Source organism: Pseudophryne corroboree, chromosome 1 (genome assembly GCF_028390025.1).
Source record: "Pseudophryne corroboree isolate aPseCor3 chromosome 1, aPseCor3.hap2, whole genome shotgun sequence".
Classification (NCBI taxonomy): Eukaryota; Metazoa; Chordata; class Amphibia; order Anura; family Myobatrachidae; genus Pseudophryne; species Pseudophryne corroboree.
In genome coordinates, this window is record NC_086444.1 from 616,025,775 (window position 1) to 616,051,687 (window position 25,913).

The 25,913-nt window shown below is 44.1% G+C and overlaps 1 protein-coding gene across 7 annotated transcripts in view; it reads right to left on the bottom strand.

Annotated features, from left to right (window-relative positions):
- The window catches only part of FCHO1 (FCH and mu domain containing endocytic adaptor 1), a 325,680-nt gene that overhangs the window by 209,848 nt on the left and 89,919 nt on the right, over nt 1-25,913 (bottom strand). For all 7 annotated transcript variants that reach the window (XM_063914421.1, XM_063914420.1, XM_063914422.1 and 4 more), the window contains 5 exons: nt 13,776-13,850; nt 13,523-13,664; nt 11,093-11,245; nt 10,833-10,937; nt 3,334-3,432 (listed from right to left, as the gene is read on the bottom strand). In XM_063914421.1, the coding sequence (XP_063770491.1) occupies nt 3,334-3,432; nt 10,833-10,937; nt 11,093-11,245; nt 13,523-13,664; nt 13,776-13,850 (574 nt within the window). The remainder of the gene's footprint in view (nt 1-3,333; nt 3,433-10,832; nt 10,938-11,092; nt 11,246-13,522; nt 13,665-13,775; nt 13,851-25,913) is intronic.

Below are 25,913 nucleotides of genomic sequence, written 5' to 3' on the forward strand. Positions count from 1 at the left end.
AGATCCCTTTGGAATATTCTTGCATGGAATCTGCCGAATGGAATTGCTTCGTAAGAAGCCACCATTTTTCCCAGGACTCTTGTGCATTGATGTACTGACACTTTTCCTGGTTTTAGGAGGTTCCTGACCAGATCGGATAACTCCTTGGCTTTTTCCTCTGGAAGGAAAACCTTTTTCTGAACCGTGTCCAGAATCATTCCTAGGAACAGCAGACGAGTTGTCGGGATTAAATGGGATTTTGGAATATTCAGAATCCACCCGTGTTGTCTTAGCACCTCTTGAGATAGTGCTAAAGCTGTCTCCAGCTGTTCTCTGGACCTTGCCCTTATTAGGAGATCGTCCAAGTATGGGATAACTAATACGCCTTTTCTTCGAAGAAGAATCATCATCTCGGCCATTACCTTGGTAAAGACCCGAGGCGCCGTGGACAATCCGAACGGCAGCGTCTGAAACTGATAGTGACAGTTTTGAACAATGAACCTGAGGTACCCCTGGTGTGCGGGGTAAATCGGAACGTGTAGATACGCATCCTTGATGTCCAAGGATACCATAAAGTCCCCTTCTTCCAGGTTCGCTATCACTGCTCTGAGTGACTCCATCTTGAACTTGAACTTTTTTATGTAGAGGTTCAAGGACTTCAGATTTAGAATAGGCCTTACCGAGCCATCCGGCTTCGGTACCACAAATAGAGTGGAATAATACCCCTTTCCTTGTTGTAATAGGGGTACTTTGACTATCACCTGCTGAGCGTACAGCTTGTGAATGGCTTCCAACACCCTCTCCCTTTCGGAAGAGACGGTTGGTAAGGCAGACTTCAGGAAACGATGAGGAGGATCCGTCTCTAATTCCAACCTGTACCCCTGAGATATTATCTGCAGGATCCAGGGGTCTACCTGCGAGTGAGCCCACTGCGCGCTGTAATTTTTGAGACGGCCCCCCACTGTCCCCGAGTCCGCTTGAGAGGCCCCAGCGTCATGCTGAGGTTTTTGCAGGAGCCGGGGAGGGCTTCTGTTCCTGGGAAGGAGCTGCCTGTTGGTGTCTCTTCCCTCTTCCTCTGCCTCGTGGCAGGTACGACAAGCCCTTTGCTCTCTTATTTTTGTAGGAGCGAAAAGGCTGCGGTTGAAAGGTCGGTGCCTTTCTCTGTTGGGGAGTGACTTGAGGTAAAAAAGTGGATTTCCCGGCAGTAGCCGTGGCCACCAAGTCTGATAGACCAACTCCAAATAACTCCTCCCCTTTATACGGCAAAACCTCCATGTGACGTTTTGAATCCGCATCGCCTGTCCACTGTCGTGTCCATAAGGCTCTTCTGGCTGAAATGGACATAGCACTCACCCGAGATGCCAGTGTGCAAATATCCCTCTGTGCATCACGCATATAGATAAATGCATCCTTTATTTGTTCTAACGACAGTAAAACATTGTCCCTATCTAGGGTATCAATATTTTCAATCAGGGATTCTGACCAAACTACTCCAGCACTGCACATCCAGGCAGTTGCTATAGCTGGTCGTAGTATAACACCTGCATGTGTGTATATATTCTTTTGAATAACTTCCATCTTTCTATCTGATGGATCCTTAAGTGCGGCCGTCTCAGGAGAGGGTAACGCCACTTGTTTGGATAAGCGTGTGAGCGCCTTGTCCACCTTAGGGGGTGTTTCCCAGCGCGCCCTAACCTCTGGCGGGAAAGGGTATAATGCCAATAACTTTTTTGAAATTATCAACTTTTTATCAGGAGCAACCCACGCTTCATCACACACGTCATTTAATTCTTCTGATTCAGGAAAAACTGTTTGTAGTTTTTTCACACCATACATAATACCCTGTTTTACGGTATCTGTAGTATCAGCTAAATGTAACGTCTCCTTCATTGCCAAAATCATATAACGTGTGGCCCTACTGGAAAATACGTTTGAATTTCTACCGTCGTCACTGGAATCAGTGCCCGTGTCTGGGTCTGTGTCGACCGACTGAGGCAAAGGGCGTTTTACAGCCCCTGACGGTGTTTGAGGCGCCTGGACAGGCATTAATTGATTGTCCGGCCGCCTCATGTCCTCAACTGACTGTTTAAGGGAAGATAAACCATCACGTAATTCCACAAATAAAGGCATCCATTCTGGTGTCGACCCCCTGGGGGGTGACATCTGCATATTTGGCAATTGCTCCGCCTCCACACCAATATCGTCCTCATACATGTCGACACCACGTACCGACACACACCGCAAACTCACAGGGAATGCTCTAATGAAGACAGGACCCACTAGCCCTTTTGGGGAGACAGAGGGAGAGTCTGCCAGCACACACCACAAAGCGCTATATATACAAGGGATATCCTTATATTAAGTGCTCCCTTATAGCTGCTTTAATATATATATATATAGCCATTAATGTGCCCCCCCTCTCTGTTTTACCCTGTTTCTGTAGTGCAGTGCAGGGGAGAGACCTGGGAGCCGTTCTGACCAGCGGAGCTGTGACAGAAAATGGCGCCGTGTGCTGAGGAGATAGGCCCCGCCCCTTTTTCGGCGGGTTCTTCTCCCGCTATTTTTCCAGTCAGGCAGGGGTTAAATATCTCCATATAGCCCCTATGGGCTATATGTGAGGTATTTTTAGCCTTGTATAAGGTTTATATTTGCCTCTCAGAGCGCCCCCCCCCAGCGCTCTGCACCCTCAGTGACTGCCCAGTGAAGTGTGCTGAGAGGAAAATGGCGCACAGCTGCAGTGCTGTGCGCTACCTTATGAAGACTGAGGAGTCTTCAGCCGCCGGTTTCCGGACCTCTTCACGCTTCAGCATCTGCAAGGGGGTCGGCGGCGCGGCTCCGGGACCGGACTCCACGGCTGGGCCTGTGTTCGATCCCTCTGGAGCTAATGGTGTCCAGTAGCCAAGCAGCAAATCCACTCTGCATGCAGGTGAGTTTACTACTTTCCCCCTAAGTCCCACGTTGCAGTGATCCTGTTGCCAGCAGGACTCACTGTAAAGAAAAAAACCTAAACTAAACTTTCTCTAAGCAGCTCTTTAGGAGAGCCACCTAGATTGCACCCTTCTCGTTCGGGCACAAAATCTAACTGGAGTCTGGAGGAGGGTCATAGGGGGAGGAGCCAGTGCACACCACCTGACCTAGTAAAGCTTTACTTTTTTGTGCCCTGTCTCCTGCGGAGCCGCTATTCCCCATGGTCCTTTCAGGAACCCCAGCATCCACTTAGGACGATAGAGAAATTTACATTTATTTTTGTAAACAGACATTCTTAAAATCCGGGGCAACGCAGGGTACTCCAGCTAGTTCACAATAAAAATGTGACTAAAGAACCAAACAAATGAAGGACAAGAACGCACTTACCTGCCCGATTTGTACATGTGTATCCTCCACAGAATGTGAATATGCTGTAACAAGCCGCTTCATGTGTGTGAGGTGAGCTGCCTCTGTGTCTTCAAATAACTGGAAGCGTGAAAACATACAGCAATGTTATACAAGATGTGACCATTACGTAAACAAAAAGCTGAAAAATGGGGCAATGTCTGATCCTAATTATAGAGGGCAAGCGCTTCGGTTTGTGGCCACATTCCGATTGCCAGTGCATTAGTATGCCCACTTACAGCCACCCCGTACTAGGAGCAAAAGATAAAACTGAAAGAAAGTCCCCTTGATATACGCACTACTCAGACTATGTTACTCTAGCTAAACACCCACAACACTGTTCTCTTCCTTGCGTAGGCTAAATTGACAAAAATAAATGTCCATTTCAGAGAGAAATGTTCGAGATCCATCTGTCTGAGATATAGAAAGATGCATATGATCATTATGGCGCATGCACAGCTTGCTATAAATTGTCTGGATGTGGCAGAATCCAGACCTGCATACAACGAAACAGACCCAAGGTATAAAAGTTTTATAGCAGACTTTTATAATATTTAGGACAATAGTTTTGACGTTTTAGATTTCAGAACATAACTGCAATTATATGATGAAACACAGCTGCCATCACAATACATACACGTAGTGTGGGCTAAAGGCACAGGACCATAGATAGAGTAAATACAATAAGATAGAGTTCTATCATGTTGTTTGGGGGTCTGCACAGGCGCAAGACCCATTCTGCAGATATTGCTCGAATACCCCTGCTGCGTTACTGGGGGGGGGGGGGGGGGGGGGGGAAGGCACCCGGACTGCTCTTCAAGGAGTGTTGGGTCCAGGGTCTGCATTGTCGGGCGCAGACTTCCTGGACCCAGGTATCCAGATCCTACGGTCCACCTGAGTAAGCTTCAGCTTATGCAGGACTGCTGCAGCATGAAACAATTGCGATGGTGAACAGATTTTTATATTACTTAGAGAGATATGCTTTTATATACATTTTTCCTGCTTGTAAAATGTTATGTTATTTTTAGTATAACAATATGTATTATCCCCATTAGTGTGTTACTTATTGCAAATGTATTAAATAGTTAATTTTATGTGGTGAAAGCATTATCTTTTAGTTCGGAGCAGCACTGGCTTTCTTCTTCTTTATATGCATTATTTTGGTTGGCTACCATAAAACACAACAGCTTGATTTGCACATTGGGGGTCATTCAGATCTGATCGCTGGGCTGCAATTTTTGCTGTCCTGTATTCAGATAGTCGCCGCCTACAGGGGGAGGGTATATTCGCCACGCAAGTGTGCGATGCTATGTGTACGCTGAGCTGCTAAAATCCAGTGTGTGCAGTCTCTGCACAGCCCAGGACTTACTCCTACAGTGCGATCACATCAGGCTGATCGGGGCCGGAGCAGACGTCCGACACCATCCCTGAAAATGCTTGGTTACGCCTGCGTTTTTCCGAGCACTCCCAGTAAATGATCATTTGTCACCCACAAACGGCCTCTTCCTGTCAAGCACCTTGCGAGCGCCCGTGCAAATCAAAATTTCTGTCCACTGTTGTTCGACGCACGTGCGCACTGCGGTGCGTACACATTTAGTACCCGATCATCCGCTGTGAGAAAGCGCACAGCAGCGATCAGATCTGAATGACCCCCATTGTTATTCATTAGCATGGTATATTCAAAAACACCTTTTTGGTATACTGATATTTCCATTCGAGCACCTTGGGTATACATTTGTATTTTTACTGATCAAGTAAAACTTGCTTGTAAATAACAGAGGACATGCTTGTTACACAAAACTAACGCCAGCAGAGCTTGAGTGAGTTGCTTTTGGAAGAACAATAGCTAGCGGATATATTTTAAAAAGGAGATTTATGGTAGACTCACCATTGTTAAATCGCTTTCTGCGAGGCACACTGGATTCCACAGGGAATAACATCGGGGTGTAGTGTTCGATCTTGATCTGAGGCACCAACAGCCTAAAAACTGTTCCCAGGATGCACCGCACCGCCTACTCTATATAACCCCTCCTCCGTGCACAGGAGCTCAGTTTTGTTAACCAGTTCAATGCAGTAGCAGGTAAAGAGACGGTAGATGTTAGTCACATAAAACCACGTTCTCACGACAGGAGAAGGGACCAGCGGCTAATGCCATACAAACGCAAAGAAGCTAAGTGCGTCAGGGTGGGCGCCCTGTGGAATCCAGTGTACCTCGCAGAAAGATTTAACCATGGTAAGTCTATCATAAAGCTATTTTTCTGCAGCGGGGTACACTGGTATTCCACAGGGAATAACATCAGGGATGTCCTAAAGCAGTTCCTCATGGGAGGGGATGCACTGTAGCGGGCACGAAAACCTGGCGTCCAAAGGAAGCATCCATGGAGGCTGAAGTATCAAAGGCATAGAACCTGATGAACGTGTTCACCGAGGACTACGTAGCCGCCTTGCACAATTGTTCCAGGGTCGCACCACGGCGGCCCGCCCAAGAGGGTCAAACAGACCGAGTAGAATGGGCTTTGATAGTAGCAGGAGCTGGAAGACCAGCCTGTACGTAAGTTTGTGCAATCACCATTCTAATCCAGCTGACTCGGGTCTGCTTATTTGCAGGCCAGCCATGTTTGTGAAAACCAAAAACAGTACAAAGAGAGAATCAGACTTCCTAATGTTGGCTGTTCTCTTCACATAGATACGGAGAGCCCGTTCCACATCCAAAGACCGCTCTTTGGCTGTGCGCATCCAGCAGGGCCCCCAGGTGCACCATGCACCGTGCAGGGACCAGGGAAGACTTTTTCCAATTGATCAACCATCCATGGGCTGTAAGGATTTGCACCATCAGCTGGAGATGACTCAGGAGGACATCTTGGGAGCATGCCAGGAACAGCAGGTCGTCCAGATACGGCAAGATCCTGATTCCCTGTTGATGGAGAGGAGCTGTCATCACGGCCATGACTTTGGTGAAAATCCTAGGGGCCGTAGTCAGTCCAAACGGCAGAGCCCTGAATTGATAATGGAGGTCGCCAATAGCAAACCACAGAACCTGCTGATGCGAAATGGCAATAGCTATATGCAGGTAAACATCCTGTGTATCCAGGGATACCATGTAGTCCCCAGGTTCCATGGCCAGTACAATGGAGCGCAGTGTTTCCAAACGGAACTTGGAAACTCTCACAAACTTGTGCAGTAACTTGAGGTTGAGAATAGGCCAGAAACCCATTGGGTTTCGGTACTAGAAACTGGGTCGAATAGTAGCCCCTCCCTGTTTGGGAGATAGGCACCAGCACCACCACTCCTGTCTCCAGGAGGGACTTGACAACCAAGTGTAGAGCTTGCGCCTTCAACGGGTCTGATGGGATGACCGTTGCGCAGAACTGGCGAAGGGGACGGCTCTTGAAAGAGACCACGTACCCATGAGAGACAACTTCCTGCACCCACGCGTCTGAAGTAGTCCTTAACCAGACCTGGGTTAACTGCAGGAGTCTGCCTCCCACCCTGGGGTCCCCCAGGGGAAGGCCCACCCAGTCATGCTGCAGGCTTGTCCTGTTTAGAAGAAGACTGACGGGCAGCCCAGGATTGTTTAGATTTGGGCTTACCGGTCTTGGAAGTACGAGGCTTGCTCGAGTACCCCTGACCCTTTGATTTAGCGGAGGTCCGAAAGGAACGAAAAGCAGTAGTTTTAGCTTTCGGAGAAGGAGCAGTATTAGGAAGGCACGCAGTCTTAGCAGAGGCCAAGTAAGTCATGATCTTATTAAGATCTTCTCCAAAAAGGATGTCTCCCTTAAAAGGGAGCACCTCCAGAGTCTTCTTGGAATCTAGGTCCACCTTCCAGGACTGCAACCACAGAATCCGGCAAGCCAAAATAGACGTAGTGGACGCTTTGGACGCCAGAATACTGCCTCTTCAATATAATGGGAGGCGGTGGTAATATGAGACAGACACTGTTTGGCAATGTCAGAAATATCCTATGGTAGCTCTTCCTCCAGTACCTGGACCCACACATCAATAGCTTTTGCAGCCCAGGAGGCCACAACAGTGGGCCTGTGAATTGCCCCAGTTAGGGAATAAATACACTTCAGGCATCCCTCCACACAGTATCTGTCGGCTCCTTCAGGGAGGTGACAGTGGTGACAGGCAAAGAAGAGGAAACCATGATCGTGCGAGTCGGACCGGCGGTGGAGTTACCCACTTGTTCGTTAACTCCGCAGGGATTGGGAAAACGAGCCAACATCTTCTTGGAGAACGCAAACGTCTTTTCTGGGGAAACCCAAGCCTCTTGACGTATTGTCAATTAAAAGGTCAGAGTGAGGAAAACGACCTTTGCCACCTTATGACACTTGAATTTATCAGGCTTTTTTGATGCAGTAGTGGGATCAGCTTCATCATCAATCTGGAGAACCATTTTAATAGCTTCCACTAATTCAGGGACATCAACCTGAGGTACATGCTCCCCATCAGAGTCCGCTGAGCAGAATCAGTCGGATCAGTATAGGCCCCATCTTCATGAGAAGTAGTATCTGAAACATGATGTGATTGAAGGGAGGAAATCACACGCTGAGGGCCCCCTAGCCCCAGAGGACTGAGGTGAAGAATTCTGTTTAACCAAGGATTTATTCAAAACCTGTATCTGGTTAGATAGTGTGTCCGCCGAAGGCGATTAGCTACAGGGACAATTTGTGGCTGCAATGGTACATGCAGTCCCACAGGGGACGTAAGACATGTTACCAAAGTATTTAACATACAAGAGATGGTAGCCCAGGGTGGCTCTTGGATGGCCACGGGCCCACAGGTGGAGTGGGAGATGTAAGGGACCCGGTACCCAATTCCCAGCAGCAGGTTCCCCTCCCGGTAAATCTGTGGGAGCAGCACTGCCTGATGAAAGGAGTGTCCACGGAATTTCGCCCCTGTGTGGCAGACATTATGAGGAATGTAGCCGTGGGGCACACAGTACAATATAGCCAAACAATAGGAATACCGTAATCCCCCTGATTTATGTGCTAATAAAAGCAGGACACAAACAGAGAAATTAATCAGTATGGGTGACTGAAAATACACAGAAAAATACACTGAGATGTATAGACTGTGTAGCACTATATATGTATATTTACATTCAAATACATGTGGACCCTGATGCACTTATCCTCACAGGATTCAGAATATAGTGATAGCAAGGGTGTGATACACTTGATAAGGAGAGCACACACAGTACCTATATGGCACACTCAGTCACAAACACAATGCAAGAATAATGTACACAGCAATAATACTGCACCGGACAGGCAATTAACATACAATAGCAGATATGTATGTGCAGAGAGATCAACAATGCACAGCAGTACTGGATGTATATCACAGAATAATTGTACCACCATTCTGTCAGCAACACACTTGTTTCTTAACTAAAACAGTCAAATGACAGGTAGAATACTTAATTGTCCTGTATAAGTGTGGCGCTGGAACAGGCGGCTATACAGAGGAGACAGCACCCAGCAATCCCATAGAGAGCGCCTCTTAGCTAAAATGGTTTCAAGTCTCAGCAGGGAGTGAGGGGAAAGTGAAAGCAGCTCCATGGCGGGAACATCTGCAGTAAATGGCACCCGGAGCTGGGGGGAGGGGCTACAGGCAGCGTTTTATCCCCACAATGCTAGATTTCACCACCGGTAACTTAAGGAGCCTAAAAGAAATTCCTGTGCTCCGTTTACTGCCCTGGTGGATATAGTGGGGTCCCTGAGCAGTACAGTGTCCACGCCAGCCGTTGGTCCGTCTCCCATGGGCCGAGTGTGAATCGCGATTTGTACCCGGCGGGTCCCCTTGGGGGACCCTTTTACCTCCTCCCCAAGTCCTGCAGCCATGCGATCCTGGAGATGAGCAGCGGCGGTGTGCCAAAATACCGGTGCGTCTCAGCTGTAACCCAGGAACCAGGCCGCGGAGTATACAACGCCGCAAAGGGGAGGTGATGGAGCCGCAGCACGGCATGTCTCCCAGACATAGAAGTGCTGTGGCTCAGTAGCATAGTAAAGGCTTTCTTAACTTCTTCAAAATCTTCAGGGCTGCCTAAGGCAGCCCCCTCTGTTAGTGACCTGCACTGCAGGCACCAACTTTAAAACTGAGCTCCTGTGCACGGAGGAGGGTTATATAGAGGAGGCGGTACAATGCATCTTGGAAGTCAAAGTTTTTAGCCTGTTGGTGCCTCGGATCAAGATCCAACTCTACACCCCGATATAATTCCCTGTGGAATACCAGTGTACCCTGCTGCAGAAAGTCTTTTTTTTTTAACCAAATTTGTTGACATTTTGGACCCTTGCAGGCTCGCTTCACTCACCACGCTTTGGGCTCGGTTGCTCGCTCCACTTCACTTGCCACAAGGTTACTAAAGGTAATAGGTTGCAAACCTTTTGACTGTCTGACTTTTGACCCTGTCGACCATATGGAGTTGACGTAATGACTGTCTATCTTTTAACTGTCTATCAACTGCCTACCATCGGACCAATCCACCGGATCGGACAACATATCGCCTACTGTGGACCCAGCTTAAGATATTAATTTAGATGTATGCTTATGACGGTCCAACGAAAAGGAGAAAAGACTATGGACCTAATTCAGGTGGTAATTCAGACCTGATCGCAGAGCTGCGTTTTTAGCTGCCCTACGATCAGATAGTCGCCGCCTACAGGGGGAGGGGAAAATTCTGTGCAAGTGTGTGTTTGCTTCATGAGTAGAGCTGCACAAGGTCTCTGCTCAGCCCAGGACTTACTCAGCTGTTGCGATGTGATACTGCTGAATGGGGCCGAAGCTGACGTCAGACACCCTCCCTGAAAACGCCAGATCCCATCTGCGTTTTTCCGGACACTCCTGTAAAACGGTCAAATGCCACCCACAAACGGCCTTTTCCTGTCAATCACCTTGCGAACGCCCGTGGGATCATTTTCAGTCGCTACACAGATCCATGGTGCAGTAGTCCGACCAGCCGGCGCATTGTGGTGCATGCGCAGTTCAGATCTGATCGCCCACTGTGCAAAAACGCGCAGCAGCAATCAGGTCAGAATTACCCCCTCAGATCTGATTGCAGCTGCAAATTTGTTAGCTAATGGGCAAAACCATGTGCACTGCATGTGTGGCAGATATAACATGTGTAGAGAGAATTAGATTTGGGTGGGTTATATTGTTTCTGTGCAGGGTAAATACTTGCTGTATTACTTTTACACTGCAATTTAGATTTCAGTTTGAACACACCACACCCAAATCTAACTCTCTCTGCACATGTTACATCTGCCCCCCCCCCCCCCCCCCCCTGCAGTGCACATGGTTTTGCCCACTAGCTAACAAATTTGCTGCTGCGATCAGATCTGAATTAGGCCCTATATACAAATGGCCCCAGCAGCTTTAATACTGGTCTCTGAACTATGAAAGTATTATTGGTTTAAATCAGTAGCAATATGTACTAGACATTTAAGATGATATTAGCCTTCAATAAAGCACTTACGAACCTGTGCAGACTGCAGCATCTTATCCTCGAATTCCTTGCGTACAGCGTTGTATTTTTCCACGGACCCACGAAGAGACTCTGCTGCTTTCCTAGTCTTCAGTTTTGCCTGCCAAGGTAAAAAGATAAATCGGTGAGAACATCCATAGGTTGGATTGATTGTGTGGCTTCTTACCAGGTTCTCTACACAGAAATGAACATGCTAATGTGGTTTCAAAGCTTTTCAAATAATTCTCGGTGTTGCATACAGTGCATTAACCTCACCTTATCCATCTCCTTCTGTGGGGCCCCCTCCCTCCTGAGACGCTCCTGCTCAGCGAATCTGCTACAATAGTTGTCCCGGGACTTCTGCAGAAACTGTGAGCTGCACTGCAGCAACTGAATGACCTCTAAAGTGCCAGACATCTCCTCTTTAGCCTGTCAAGACAAACATGACTACATTGCTGGACAGAATTTTGTGTGACACAATTTTCAGTAAATACTTTATTGTGGGGAACATATGCTACACACCCAGCACAATACAATAACAAAGTACGGCTTGTAATTGGACCTCCCCACTCATACTCCCACCCGGTTTTAAGCTAGTACTATAAGAACAACAACAAATGAGCCACGGTGAAAGATGGGTGCACAGAGAATCCACTATGGCTAGTACAATATAACACATAATAATTCAGCTGTACAGAGAACAGTTCTATTCAAGTATTTTTTACATGGTGTCTATACATATGGTGGTGGTGGTAGTTGGGTGGGTATATCCAAGAATGGTGATGTGTTATTTAATGTTTTTGTCAAAATAAGGGATATCATTGAAAAAGAGTTATTGAATGGTTAGATCTTAGGGGGAGATTCAATTATCCACGAGCTGCTACTGCAGGTTGCATGGAATATAATCTGCCTCAAAATTCTTGAATGGACTGACATCTAAAAGATCTACACCCTGTTTTCAGTTTTCAGATACCAACAGTAAATCACTGAAACTTTAACATTGAACAACAGTGTATACAGTTACTTACGTTTGGAGATTAACTTTGAACAGGGCAACCAGCTACCCCATAATTGTATGACATTACTAGAAAGTCATTGATGTTTCTTACAGCTAGCGCTTTTGCATAGAAATTAACGCAAAACTAGAAATGTGTATACACAATTCCTCATACTGCGCCAAAAAGCCCTGTTTATCGAGACCACTGACTATGCTACTTAACCGTGCCCAAACACTCATTCTAAGCAAACTAAGATGCAAACTTTAGGAAAAAATTAACACAATGAAGGAATGCATAGCAGGAAGAAGTACACAAACCAGGGTACACAGGCAAAAACAGGTCTGAGTGACCTACACTATGCATCGTTATGCTTAATCTACACCTTTATACAAATTCCTCTATGACAAATAAAGTTATCTTAAGTGCCTAGTACACTATTTAGAATCTAAGTCACAACATTGAGATAATCGTAGCACGATGAAGGATAAAAGTACACAGTACAGAAAGGAACCCAGGCAGCTCTCACCCTATGGCACCAAACCGACAGGTGTACGAGTACACAACAGTAGATAGTTAAATAAAGGACAATGGGGTCTATTCATAAAGCAGTGAAAAGTGGGGAGAAGTGAGTCAGTGTAGAAGTTGCCCATGGCAACCAATCAGCGACTATATATAATTTAATAGGTTGCCATTTTTAAAATGTTACCTCAACACTAACTGGTTGCCATGGGCAACTTCTTTACTGGCTCACTTCGCCACTCTTTTCACTGCTTCATGAATAGACCCCCAATGGCTTATATGAAATGCACCTCTGGGGAGAAAAAAAAAACCTTCACAAATGCAATTTATTAGTTTTACTACTATCTGCCTCACACTGTATGTATGGCAGAGGATCACCACTAAGAATACAAATGAATTCCTTCTACTTGTTCCCCCCTCCCTTCTCTTTCAGGTATCGGGACTATAGATCTACACTAAAATGGTCTACAATAGGTCTACCACTAATGGTAGACATGCAATAGGTCAACATGACAATGGTCGACACAAGTTTTTTCATTTTTTGAAACTTTTTTAGACTTTACCATCCATGTGGACTACGATTGGGAATAGTAACCTGTGCAGAGCGTAGCATGGCATCTTCCCGAAGCATGGTGAGCGAAGTGAGCCATGCGAGGGGATGTGGTACATTAATGGGGGTTGTTTGTGGCAAAAAAGCAGTGACAAAACACCCAAAAAACAAAACAAGTGTGTACCTTTTTAGTGTCGACCATTTACATGTCGATCTTTTGACCATCGACCTTTCCTACTGTTTACCTATTCTATGTCGACCTTTTGACCCCGTAGACGTAATGTATGTCTACCATTCGTTGTAGACCTATTGACAGTAGATCTTTTTAGTGTGGATCTAATAGTCCAGACCCCTCTTTCAGTGACTGAAATCCCAACACAGCATATAAAAGCAAGAACCTGATCTGTCCAGCTGCTCCCATCAAAACAAACAAAATGTGGCATCCTCAAAGCCTTTTCCATGTTCACATTGAAAAGCATGTGTATGCCAGTAAAATACTGAGTAACAGTGTAAAATAGGTAAAGCATGTTACACAAAATAACATATGCAACTCTGTAACATTTAATGCATCTTTGTTTATAGATTTACTTTTGTGTATTCTATTTATGTATTGTTTTTTGCTTTTTCACCAAAACTTACTTTTTTATGCACTTTGACCTGTTCATCTCCATATCGGTGGATATCTTTTATTAAATCATGCAGTTTCTTGCTTAGTTCCAGGTGACAGAGAGCCAACTTGTCTGAAGACACCCGAAACATTTCCCACATTGGAGCAAATGTCCTGCAAGAAGAGCACAATTAGAGCCAAAAAGAATGGCACCAACTGACTATGGGAGAGGTGCATTATAGTTAATACAGAAACAAAACTCAGAATGCGGATTTCATCGCCTACCCCAGGTGGCTTCCACTGTTGACCATCTTGGACAATTTCTGCATAGATTTCGAATATGCTTCCTCCACAGCTGCCCTGAATATTAAATACAGGAGTTATAGGAATCAAAATCAGCTACAGCCCAGTAACAGCTTTTCCACCTCCAACCAGCTCAGAGACTTCTTGCTGCTCAGTGTATGGACAAACCACATCTACTAATAACTAATACCCCTTTTCCACGGACATAAAATTCCCAGGTTTTTGCATGTGAATGCTCAAAACCTGGGATTTTGGTCAGTGGAAAGAGAGGAGACCACCCGGGGCTAAGTCCTGGGTCCTCTAAACTAGGGTCATGGAATAGAGACCTGGGAATTTGTCGAGTTGGAAGGGCCAACAATTTCCTGGGTCGCAGTGGAAAAGGGGTATAATATAGGAAAAATCTTTTCATGCATCACATTCTCAATGTGCGTACACACTGGGTGTTTTTGACCAGCGTGTATGCACAGAGATGATCGCTGACATCGCTGGGCTTAAAACTGCTCAGTGCATACACACGGATCGCTTTTCCCCCCTACCCAGCGATGTCAGCAGGGGTGAGCGGCTTTCCATAGCAGGACGCTATGGAAAGCCGCTCACCCTGCCGTTCATCTACTGGTAATACCAGCATGTGAACGGCAGCTGCCAGCGATGAAGCAGGAGCGCGCATCAGCGCTCCTCGCCAGGGCATACACACTGGGCGGTTTTGAGCTGAAAGCAGCTCAACACACTAAAAGTGATCTGCTTTCAGCTCAAAATCGCCCAGTGTGTATGGACCTTTAGGGGTATATTCAGTTGTTGTCGGATCCATTCCGACGTGCATTTGTCGGAATGGATCAGACAAGGCCTATTCAATGTGACCAAATCCGACTGTTGGATTTTGTCGTTTCCTCCCATCTACGCTGCTGCTGTCAGCAGCTCCCCGTGTGTGAGGCCCCACAGCCGCATTCAGTGCTGGCCGGGGAGCGCTGCCAGGAGAGAGGTGCTGGCTGGTGGGACGTCAGAGAGGAGCCATGTCTTCCAGCGTCCGCAACTCCAGCTGCCCGCGCCGGTAAGCACACTCTCTCTCCCTCCCTTGCCCCGCTCCCCCATCTCCTCACCTCAATCCGACTTTTTTAAAAAGTCGGATTGAGGTTGTTGGAGACGGTGCCAAATCCTGTCGGATTTGTCCCCGGTTCCGACAGAAACACGTGGCTTGGCGGCTCGGCAGCTCATATTGAATAGGTCAGAACCCCTTCTGACCGAAATCTGTCGGAAGCTGCCGTCTTTCCGACAAGACGACGGCTTCCGACAGCTATTGAATACACCCCTTAAAAGCACATGGGAAAATTCGTTATGGCAGTGGTTTCCAACATACAAGGGTGCCGTAAGGCTCTTGCAGCAGTGCCTCGGGTTAGTGGTCCAGGACCAAATCAAATTATTTATGGTCAAAAGTGATCGGCAAAACCAGTGCTGGGGGCTGCACGTTATAAAACGTGGACAATAAGAAGCACAGCTGTATATCACCACGTAACTGTCCCCAAGGATGACAGGTAGGCACAATTTTCTTAATTTAATATTGGTTTCCAAATTTGTGAATAAAATAACTTATCCTAGTGGTGCTGTGAAAAAATGCAGAGACTCTAGGGCACGCGATTCAACAAAGTTTGGGAACCTCTGCCCTGTGGTAAAAACGAAGGATTGTACTCATCAAAAATCAAATCTAATAATAAAATATTTTTTTTACATGTCTTTTGCGAAAGGGGCCTCAGTGGGTTGCTTCCATGTGCGGCTCCCGGGTGTCACCTGTGATATGTGGTCTGAAAGGGGTATTAGGGATATGTAACGTAACATAAAAACAATTTTGTTTAGCATATTAAAATTCTGATTTTATTGCAGAAACATTGTGGCTGTTGACCAGTGATCTTAGTTTGCATAAAAACAAGCTGATAAACCACCAATGGCAGGGCGACTGGGCCATAACTGTACTAGGACTTTAGATTTGTGTGACAGGGTAAAAGTGGAGAGAGCACTCTTCATCACATGACAGCAACAATGATGCTATGAATTGTTTCCTAGCACGTCAAATCCATGTTCTAACCCAAAGAGTCCCAAACTTGGACTTCAAGGCACGCTAACAGTCCAGGTTTTAGCGAGATCCATGCTTGAGCAAACATAGCTATCCTTAAAACCTTGACTGCGTGCCTTGAGAACTGTGGTTGGGAACCCGTTTTAACCCTTGTGTGTGTAGATTTCATGCAAGAGCTCCAGGTACCTCCCACAGTCTCAAAAAAAATATTGTAAAGTTAATTGGATTCTAAGGAAGCTGTCGGGTGTGGTCATAACTACAACTGTAGGCTCCAATAAGCAGGGACTGATGTGAATGATTAATTATATTAGAAAGAAGAAATCAAGCCCTGGAGAGGATGCATGCAACTTTGCAGAGCTCAAATTGTACTTAACCTCTTTATGACTTGAGACAATGATTTGTGAATAAGCCAATTTTATCATTATGTGTAACATTACATTCCTGAAGAAATAAATGGTTAAGAAGCCCATGTGTTATTTTTCATATCAAAAGTTTTTTACAATAAAACACTGCGCTTCTTATAATGTATATATTAAATTTAAGTGGCTGCGTGCTTGTAAATACAACTTGGGAGACACACACACACACTTTAGTCCTTTAAAACTTCAAGGTGAAGCCATCGCCATTTCGGTCTGAATAAGGCAACAGACTCTTTAAATATATAAATATTAGCATAACGTTTAAGGCAGTGACCAGCACATACATTATGGCAAACATAAAAACACAAACTGCTCAAAACATATGTATCTGTACAGTAAATCAGAACAAAGTGTGTCAAATATATTGACATAATAGTTAACAGCAATAGTAAATTATATACACTGCTCAAAAAAATAAAGGGAACACTAAAATAACACATCCTAGATCTGAATGAATGAAATATTCTTATTAAATACTTTGTTCTTTACATAGTTGAATGTGCTGACAACAAAATCACACAAAAATTATCAATGGAAATCAAATTTATTAACCCATGGAGGTCTGGATTTGGAGTCACCCTCAAAATTAAAGTGGAAAAACACACTACAAGCTGATCCAACTTTGATGTAATGTCCTTAAAACAAATCAAAATGAGGCTCAGTAGTGTCTGTGGCCTCCTCGTGCCTGTATGACCTCCCTACAACGCCTGGGCATGCTTCTGATGAGGTGGCGGATGGTCTCCTGAGGGATCTCCTCCCAGACCTGGACTAAAGCATCCGCCAACTCCTGGACAGTCTGTGGTGCAACGTGGCATTGGTGGATGGACGAGACATGATGTCCCAGATGTGCTCAATTGGATTCAGGTCTGGGGAACGGGCAGGGCCGGTCCATAGCATCAATGCCTTTGTCTTGCAGGAACTGCTGACACACTCCAGCCACAAGAGGCCTAGCATTGTCTTGCATTAGGAGGAACCCAGGGCCAACCGCACCAGAACATGGTCTCACAAGGGGTCTGAGGATCTCATCTCGGTACCTAATGGCAGTCAGGCTACCTCTGGCGAGCACATGGAAGGCTGTGCGGCCCCCCAAAGAAATGCCACCCCACACCATTACGGACCCACTGCCAAACCGGTCATGCTGGAGGATATTGCAGGCAGCAGAACGTTCTCCTTGGAGTCTTCAGACTCTGTCACGTCTGTCACATGTGCTCAGTGAGAACCTGCTTTCATCTGTGAAGAGCACAGGGCGCCAGTGGTGAATTTGCCAATCTTGGTGTTCTCTGGCAAATGCCAAACGTCCTGCACGGTGTTGGGCTGTAAGCACAACCCCCACCTGTGGGCGTCGGGCCCTCATACCACCCTCATGGAGTCTGTTTCTGATCATTTGAGTAGACACATGCACATTTTTGCAGGGCTCTGGCAGTGCTCCTCCTGTTCCTCCTTGCACAAAGGCGGAGGTAGCGGTCCAGCTGCTGGGTTGTTGCCCTCCTACGGCCTCCTCCACGTCTCCTGATGTACTGGCCTGTCTCCTGGTAGCGCCTCCATGCTCTGGACACTACGCTGGCAGACACAGCAAACCTTCTTGCCACAGCTCGCATTGATGTGCCATCCTGGATGAGCTGCACTACCTGAGCCACTTGTGTGGGATGTAGGGAGGTCATACAGACACGTGGAGGCCACACACACTACTGAGCCTCATTTTGACTTGTTTTAAGGACATTACATCAAAGTTGTATCAGCCTGTAGTGTGTTTTTCCACTTTAATTTTGAGGGTGACTCCAAATCCAGACCTCCATGGGTTAATAAATTTGATTTCCATTGATAATTTTTGTGTGATTTTGTTGTCAGCACATTCAACTATGTAAAAAACAAAGTATTTAATAAGAATATTTCATTCATTAAGATCTAGGATGTGTTATTTTAGTGTTCCCTTTATTTTTTTGAGCAGTGTGTGTGTATATATTTTTTATATATATATACATATATATATTTTTTTATATATATATTTTTTATATATATATTTTTTATATATATATTTTTTATATATATATATATATATTTTTTATATATATATATATATATATATATATATATATATATATATATATATATATACACACACACACACACACACACACACACACACACTGATGAGTGCACTGTAAGTGCGCCTTGTGTAATTTAGTATTGTGTTATTGCGCAACAATGGGGCCTGGGAGGCATTAAGTGTGATCTTATGTTCTCTCTCTTTTCTAGATCTCTACCGATGTTATCATGTGTACATCTGTAAAAGGTTATTTGAACTTTCACCGAATTTGCCTATCTTGAAAAAGACCCAGTTATGGGGTTGAAACGTCGATTAAGGGCGAGTTGGTGCAACTGATTATCCAACTATTAAACTATGAACATTTTGTACGATTTAACATGTTGTATGTGTTATTTAATTGTGAGTGCCCCATCCACCTGTGTGGAACCTCTGTTTTGTATTTGTGGCTGACTTTGTCAGTTTCACTGGGTGCAGCCAAAATATGTGTCTATGCATTTTTTGATGCGAGTGCGGATCTCCAATGATATATTGGGTATAGGTGCTTTTAGTGTACCTCTGCCTTATCCGACACCCATCCTATTCTGAGTATCTGGTAAAGAGTGATAATTAGGACACACTTTAGTTGTGTGCTTATTCACGTTTTATTTTTCAGTCTTTATCCGTCAGTTGATTACAGCTATGGCACAGGGAGGGACTTATCGGTTAGATGATGGTTTATTATCTCAAGCAGAACAGGGGACCGTATCATATACTGACGATGAAGTGGACAAACTGTTGTTTGACAAATTGGATTTTGATTCCTTGCCGGCAGAGACAGCCGCTGATGTTTTCTATAAGTTACTTAAACTTAGTCAGCGTGAAGTAGAACTACAACTCCATGGCCAGTTCCTTTCGGAGTATCATAGGCGCAAACAGATCCCACGTGGATTTCGTTTAAACAACATACCTACTCTCGGTAGGAACAACCCGGTGTTCTGTAGTAAATGGTGTGGCATTTTAAATAAATGTTCATTTGACCTTATTGCACTCGTTATCGAGGAGGTCAGTAGTGATCTCAAAAAGGTGAAAATTGACATTGAAACAACTAATGCTACTACCTTACCGTTATTACGTGATGATAAATCCAGTAATTGGATTGACAGACTGCAGACACAGATGGATACATTTTGTAACGAGTTGATTTCATTTAAAAGAAAAAAGTTAGCAGCAGTGACATTAGATTACCAGAACCATACGGTTTACCGTTGGTTGCTGGGGAACTCTGGACAGGAGGGGCAGGATAGATACTATCGGCCACAGTTTAGACGCCGTTATACACCGGTTAATCATAACCCTGGATCATCATATTCAACCTCTGACACAGACACGGGGGAAATACAACCTGTGGGTACACATTTTTTAGGCGTAAGCAACCCTATGTCCACAGTATTGATGGAAGACCCAAGAGTCACCGGCCGCACACGAGGCGGGGTGGCCACCCGAAGAAGGGCGCGAAGGCGACGACAGTAGATTCTGTGTTTAATTTGTCAGATTATCGACTAAGTGATTCTGAAATGGCACTTTTGTCGAAAGGGTTAACATTTGTTCCGACAACTAAGCACAATAAGTTCCAAAACACCGTTGAACTATATAGATTTAGTCGTAACCTTAGGTTAAAGGATTTTTTTGGTGTCAAATCATCGGACACCAGTATATCTAAGTTCAAACCAAAGTCACAATTTGATCCTATGTCCTCAAATGCAAGTATTAAAACATTTACACGTATTGTTCAGAAGGATATTAATGATTGTCAGGTACCGAAAATGTACGACAACTTGTCCCCTGATGAACGTAATGCATTGAAGAATTTACGTGATAATCCCTTTATAGTCATCCGTCCGGCGGATAAGGGGGGGATCAGTGGTGGTCCAGAATTGGGCTGATTACGACAGTGAAATTCTGTCCCAGTTATCTGATTCCAATACATACCTTAAATTAGATTACAATCCGGTGAAAGAGATTAAATCTCAGGTTGATGGGTCTTTGACACGTGGATTTGAGAGTGGTTGGTTGGACCAGGAGTTATATGCTTATCTTACGGTTGATTACCCGAAATGTCCTATTATTTACACCCTACCGAAGGTGCATAAAACCCTCGATAAACCCCCAGGGAGACCTATCATAGCGGCAGAAGGGTCTGTGCTTCAGCCATTAGCTATTTATATCGATAGTATACTCCAACCCCTAGTACTGGATAATGAGAGTCATATTCGGGATTCGAACGATTTTCTTAAACTCATCCGGACCATCACCCTGTCAGATGAACCATTGATATTGGCTACTATGGACGTATGTTCTTTATATACAATTATCCCGCATGACCATGGTCTGGACGCGGTGGCAACTGCCTTGCGGAGGTCAGCTAATCTCAAACAACCCATTGAATATATTTTGGAGTTGGTGAGGTTGGTCCTAAGTTTAAATCATTTTTCCTATAAGGATTTGTTTTTTACGCAGAAATCAGGGACGGCCATGGGCTCCAATCTGGCCCCGTCCTATGCCAACCTGTATATGGCACAATAGGAGGAAACAAATATTTATCCGAAGTACGGTAAATTCATACGTTTATATAAACGATTTATTGACGATGTATTTATACTATGGGCGGACTCTGAGCAGACTTTTGTCAATATGGTGGAGGAATTGAATCAGTTGGCGTCTCCGGTTAGGTTTACATATACAGTATCGACCAATGAGGTCTGTTTTCTTGACATTAGGATAATAGTCCGAGGGAGGAGATTAGTAACTACCCTCTTTCGGAAGGCCACTGACCGTAATACTACACTTTTGGCCAGTAGCCACCCCCCCCTCATTGTTAAAAGATAACTTGCCGGTATCTCAATACCTCAGGGTTATGCGTATAAACTCTGAGACAGAGGCAATGGATATACAACTCACCGAGATGACCGCCAGATTTGTTGAACGTGGCTACAAGCGTAGGGTCCTTAAGGGATGCCTGAGGAAAGCCACAAGGATATTCAAGGGTGAAGTTAGGGCTAGAAGAGCTAATATTAACAGGATGACATTCTCCACCACATACAACGGGATGTCGGGCTGTGTTCGGAAATCGATCAATAAACATTGGCCTATAGTGACTTCTGATACTACATTACCATTTACAAATATGCAGACACCGATGATGGCGTTTGGTAGGGGACCCAATTTAAAACAGCTTCTGATGCGCCCCACGGTGTTTCCAGATGAGACCACTGATAAGACCCTTATCATGAAACAGAAACCTGGATGCTTCTGCGGGGGCTGTGTGACGTGTAGATCCATGGTGACGGGTCCCACTGTAATGCATCCTCAAACAGGGAAGAAAATACAAATTACATACCACCTACACTGTCGTTTAGACCATGTTATTTATATACTTATCTGCCCTTGTGGTCTGTATTATGTGGGGCTTACCACTAGGACTTTCAGAGATCGAATGGCCAACCACCACACTTCCATACGTGCAGCTTTTGAAACCGGAATCACTGATAAACCAGTAGCCCGACATTTCTTCGAAAATAAACAATAAAGTGTCGAGCATGAGATGTAAACTGATAGATTGGGTCCCACCCAAACAGGGTGGGGGTGACAGGGCGCTCGCGCTCAAGCAGCGCGAGAGTTATTGGATCTATACCCTGGACACTGTCGCCCCCAAGGGAATGAATGAATATAACCCATTAAATCTGTTTATCAAACGGTAAAGGGCCCTATGTTAGGGTCACCGCTGGCTGATATGTCCCCAAGCTGTGCTTAACCGGAGTTTGCAAATTGATACCTCATTGTGGGCTTCTTTGATGTTTTGCTTGGTAAAACATGCCCTTTTGCCTATATGTCTATTGGTTGAAGGTGTCCCTGCTATTAGGGAATCTTCGGTCAAGTGTTATGGTCTTGCCAGGTGACTTTCTGTCTCCTTGGCCGGACTGTGAGGTCCAGCCCCTGTACCTTTCTTCAATATTATATCTAAATTGAATAAATGCGAGTATATTGACACTATATTTATGTATTGTTCTATTAATATTATTATGGTACAATGTCTCAATTCAATTATTGTATATATTATCTGATTGTCACGCCTCCCAGAATATGCACTGGTTTGTAACACTATTGATTTGGGGTTGTTCTGTCCCATATGGATTTCTGTGTTTTGACAGCATGATTCCCAGACATAATTCTGGGGGTGTGGAATTTTATCTTCTATATACTTTTATATTCATATCTACATTTATTATTATATATTTTTTGTTAATAAAATGTATTTATGTGATGTATAGTCAGACAATCACATGTTTGAACTGTATTATGTAATATTATCAACTATGTATGTAATAATTATCTTGATGTTTGAAGTATGGACAGTTGGGCTGGACCAATGTGGATTTTGCACCACTATTAGTCCTCAGGTTCCATTGTTGCATTTTGTCTTGAATGCTCTATTTCTAGCACATACATATGTATCTATGTATGTCATTTGTCCATTATTTAATTATTTATTTATTAAGTTCGATTCTAATCGGTGGTACAGGTTGGTGAGCCCAGTGGATATGATGCTCAGGACCTTTTCTTCCTGGCCAGTTGCGGGTACCTGTTTATCTATATCGATGGTGCAGTGAGAGGGTGAGGCGAGTATTTACTTGCAGATAGCGGTGCGTCTCACCGTTACCCGGTGGAACGCATGCTTCCGGTCTATGGAACGCATGACGCGTTCCGGACTTTGTTCACATATGAGCTTCCGGTCCGTGAGACGCAGAGAACGTCCCGGACCGCTGTGTGTAGCGGCTGTGACCAGGAGAGTATTAGGTAACAGGCCCGAGAGTTTCATCACCCCAAGGTGGGGAGTTTGTGTCAGCGTGCGGGTAGTTATTTAGTTTTGGATTTTGTAATGAAACCACGGGGCGGAAGTGACGTCATGTTCACTTCCGGTCGCCTGGGGTTATATTCTCCGGCGTGTAGACCGTGTGTGTAGAGCCAGGTGTCCTTTGACTGTGTGAATACGGTTTGTGTAAGTACTCACCACTTAGTGGTTATGAATATTGTTTTTAAAGTTAGACTCTAGGTGATTGACATCTAGACTGTATACTGTTTTCATTGTAGTGATCGTTTTTTTGATGTGCTGTGGAACTTATTAAGTGGCCTACCTGGATGTATCCACACTGGAATGATTGCCTGTATATAGTGAGTAGTTAGTGTTTACTATACTCACACATTGTATCAGTATAGATTTCCATAGTCTCCAGTTTTACCTCTTATTTTTGTTTTTAGGGCGAGTAATCTGAGAACAACATTATAAGAAATTTACATGCATTTATCTGCAAACGCATAGTTGCTGGAGTACGTATTTGTGTATTTGTTTGTGTTTTTTGAGTCTATCAGCACTGTGCCTGTCTATTTATTTGATATATTGTACACATTGGTTTTTTAGGCACGTGAGCTGCACAGCAGCTGAGTGGATAGGTATTGTCTGGACATCTCTTAGAAGTGATTTGTCTATGTAAGCCTCTTTTTTGGTAATTGGATTCACACTGGTGGTCACTGTAGCATTATTTTATCCACTGGGCTTAAGGTATACCTGATGGGTGCACTGTAAGTGCGCCTTGTGTAATTTAGTATTGTGTTATTGCGCAACAATGGGGCCTGGGAGGCATTAAGTGTGATCTTATGTTCTCTCTCTTTTCTAGATCTCTACCGATGTTATCATGTGTACATCTGTAAAAGGTTATTTGAACTTTCACCGAATTTGCCTATCTTGAAAAAGACCCAGTTATGGGGTCGAAACGTCGATTAAGGGCGAGTTGGTGCAACTGATTATCCAACTATTAAACTATGAACATTTTGTACGATTTAACATGTTGTATGTGTTATTTAATTGTGAGTGCCCCATCCACCTGTGTGGAACCTCTGTTTTGTATTTGTGGCTGTTTAAAAAGTTATAACAAGCTTATCTGTTGTAAGTGCTGTTGTCGGCACTTACAACAGATAAGCTTGTTATAACTTTTTAAATTGTACGATTCCATTTTTATGTATATGTGTGTGATTAAAATTGTGAAAAACTATATCACACTATTAGCTCCCTTTTCTTTCTGTTTTTTTCCTTGAATGGAAAAAAAACTTTTCAAAGGTACTATACATTGTCAAGGAGTACCTTATAGGAGCAGCATTCTAAAAAGGAGTGAGTTATTACCTTCCTTTCCTTATTTTTAAACTTTATCACTCGGGTGTGATTCTGATTATCTACATTAGAAATCACATTTTCAATATAGTGGTTTTTGAGACACTATAGGCACGTAGCACTTTTCTATAAAAAAAAATTTTAATATCGGCACTAACCAGTCACTGGTCACTTTATAATATTAAGAGCATTTTGCTGACACATATCTTCCCTTTCTGCCTATATAACTGTACCTAAACCCCTCGCTGAGGGTGTCAGTACATGGAGTAAGAGGACAAGGGAAGACGACCATTTAAAGATACCACTACAGGCATATCTTGACCATATCTCTGGTGTCGCATATATATTATTAGCTGCACATTGAAGGAAGTTTCCACACCAGAGCACTGAAGGCGCAGAGACTTTATCCCTATTGAACATTTTTACCTATGACTCATTGAAATATGAGTCAATAAGAAAGTCTATGCTGCAGCCACTACACCTGGGAGTGCTGATGGGAATGGACATGAATGTTTATGCACGAATTATGTTATATTAATCCACCCATTGTAAACGTATAAGGTGTTAGGCGCTTGTTTTACATCCTTATTGCACATATACATACATATATATATATATATATATATACACACATATATATATATATATATATATATATATATATATATATACACACACATATATATATATATATATATATACATACACACACATACATATACATATACATGTACATATACAATAAGGATGTAAAACAAGCGGGTCGGGTCCTGCGGTCGATCCCTCTGGAGCTAATGGTGTCCAGTTGCCTAAGAAGCCCAAACTACCACCTGTTAGGTAGGTTCGCTTCTTCTCCCCGTAGTCCCTCGCTGCAGTGAGTCTGTTGCCAGCAGATCTCACTGAAAATAAAAAACCTAAATATACTTTCTTTCTAGGTGCTCAGGAGAGCCCCTAGTGTGCATCCAGCTCAGCCGGGCACAAGAATCTAACTGAGGTCTGGAGGAGGGTCTTAGTGGGAGGAGCCAGTGCACACCAGGTAGTCCTAAAGCTTTCTTTACTGGTGCCCAGTCTCCTACGGAGCCGCTAATCCCCATGGTCCTTACGGAGTCCCCAGCATCCACTTAGGACGTTAGACAAATATATATATATATTATATATATATATATATTATATATATATATATATATATATATATATATATATATATATATATATATATATATATATATATATATATATACTGCTCAAAAAAATAAAGGGAACACTAAAATAACACATCCTAGATCTGAATGAATGAAATATTCTTATTAAATACTTTGTTCTTTACATAGTTGAATGTGCTAACAACAAAATCACACAAAAATTATCAATGGAAATCAAATTTATT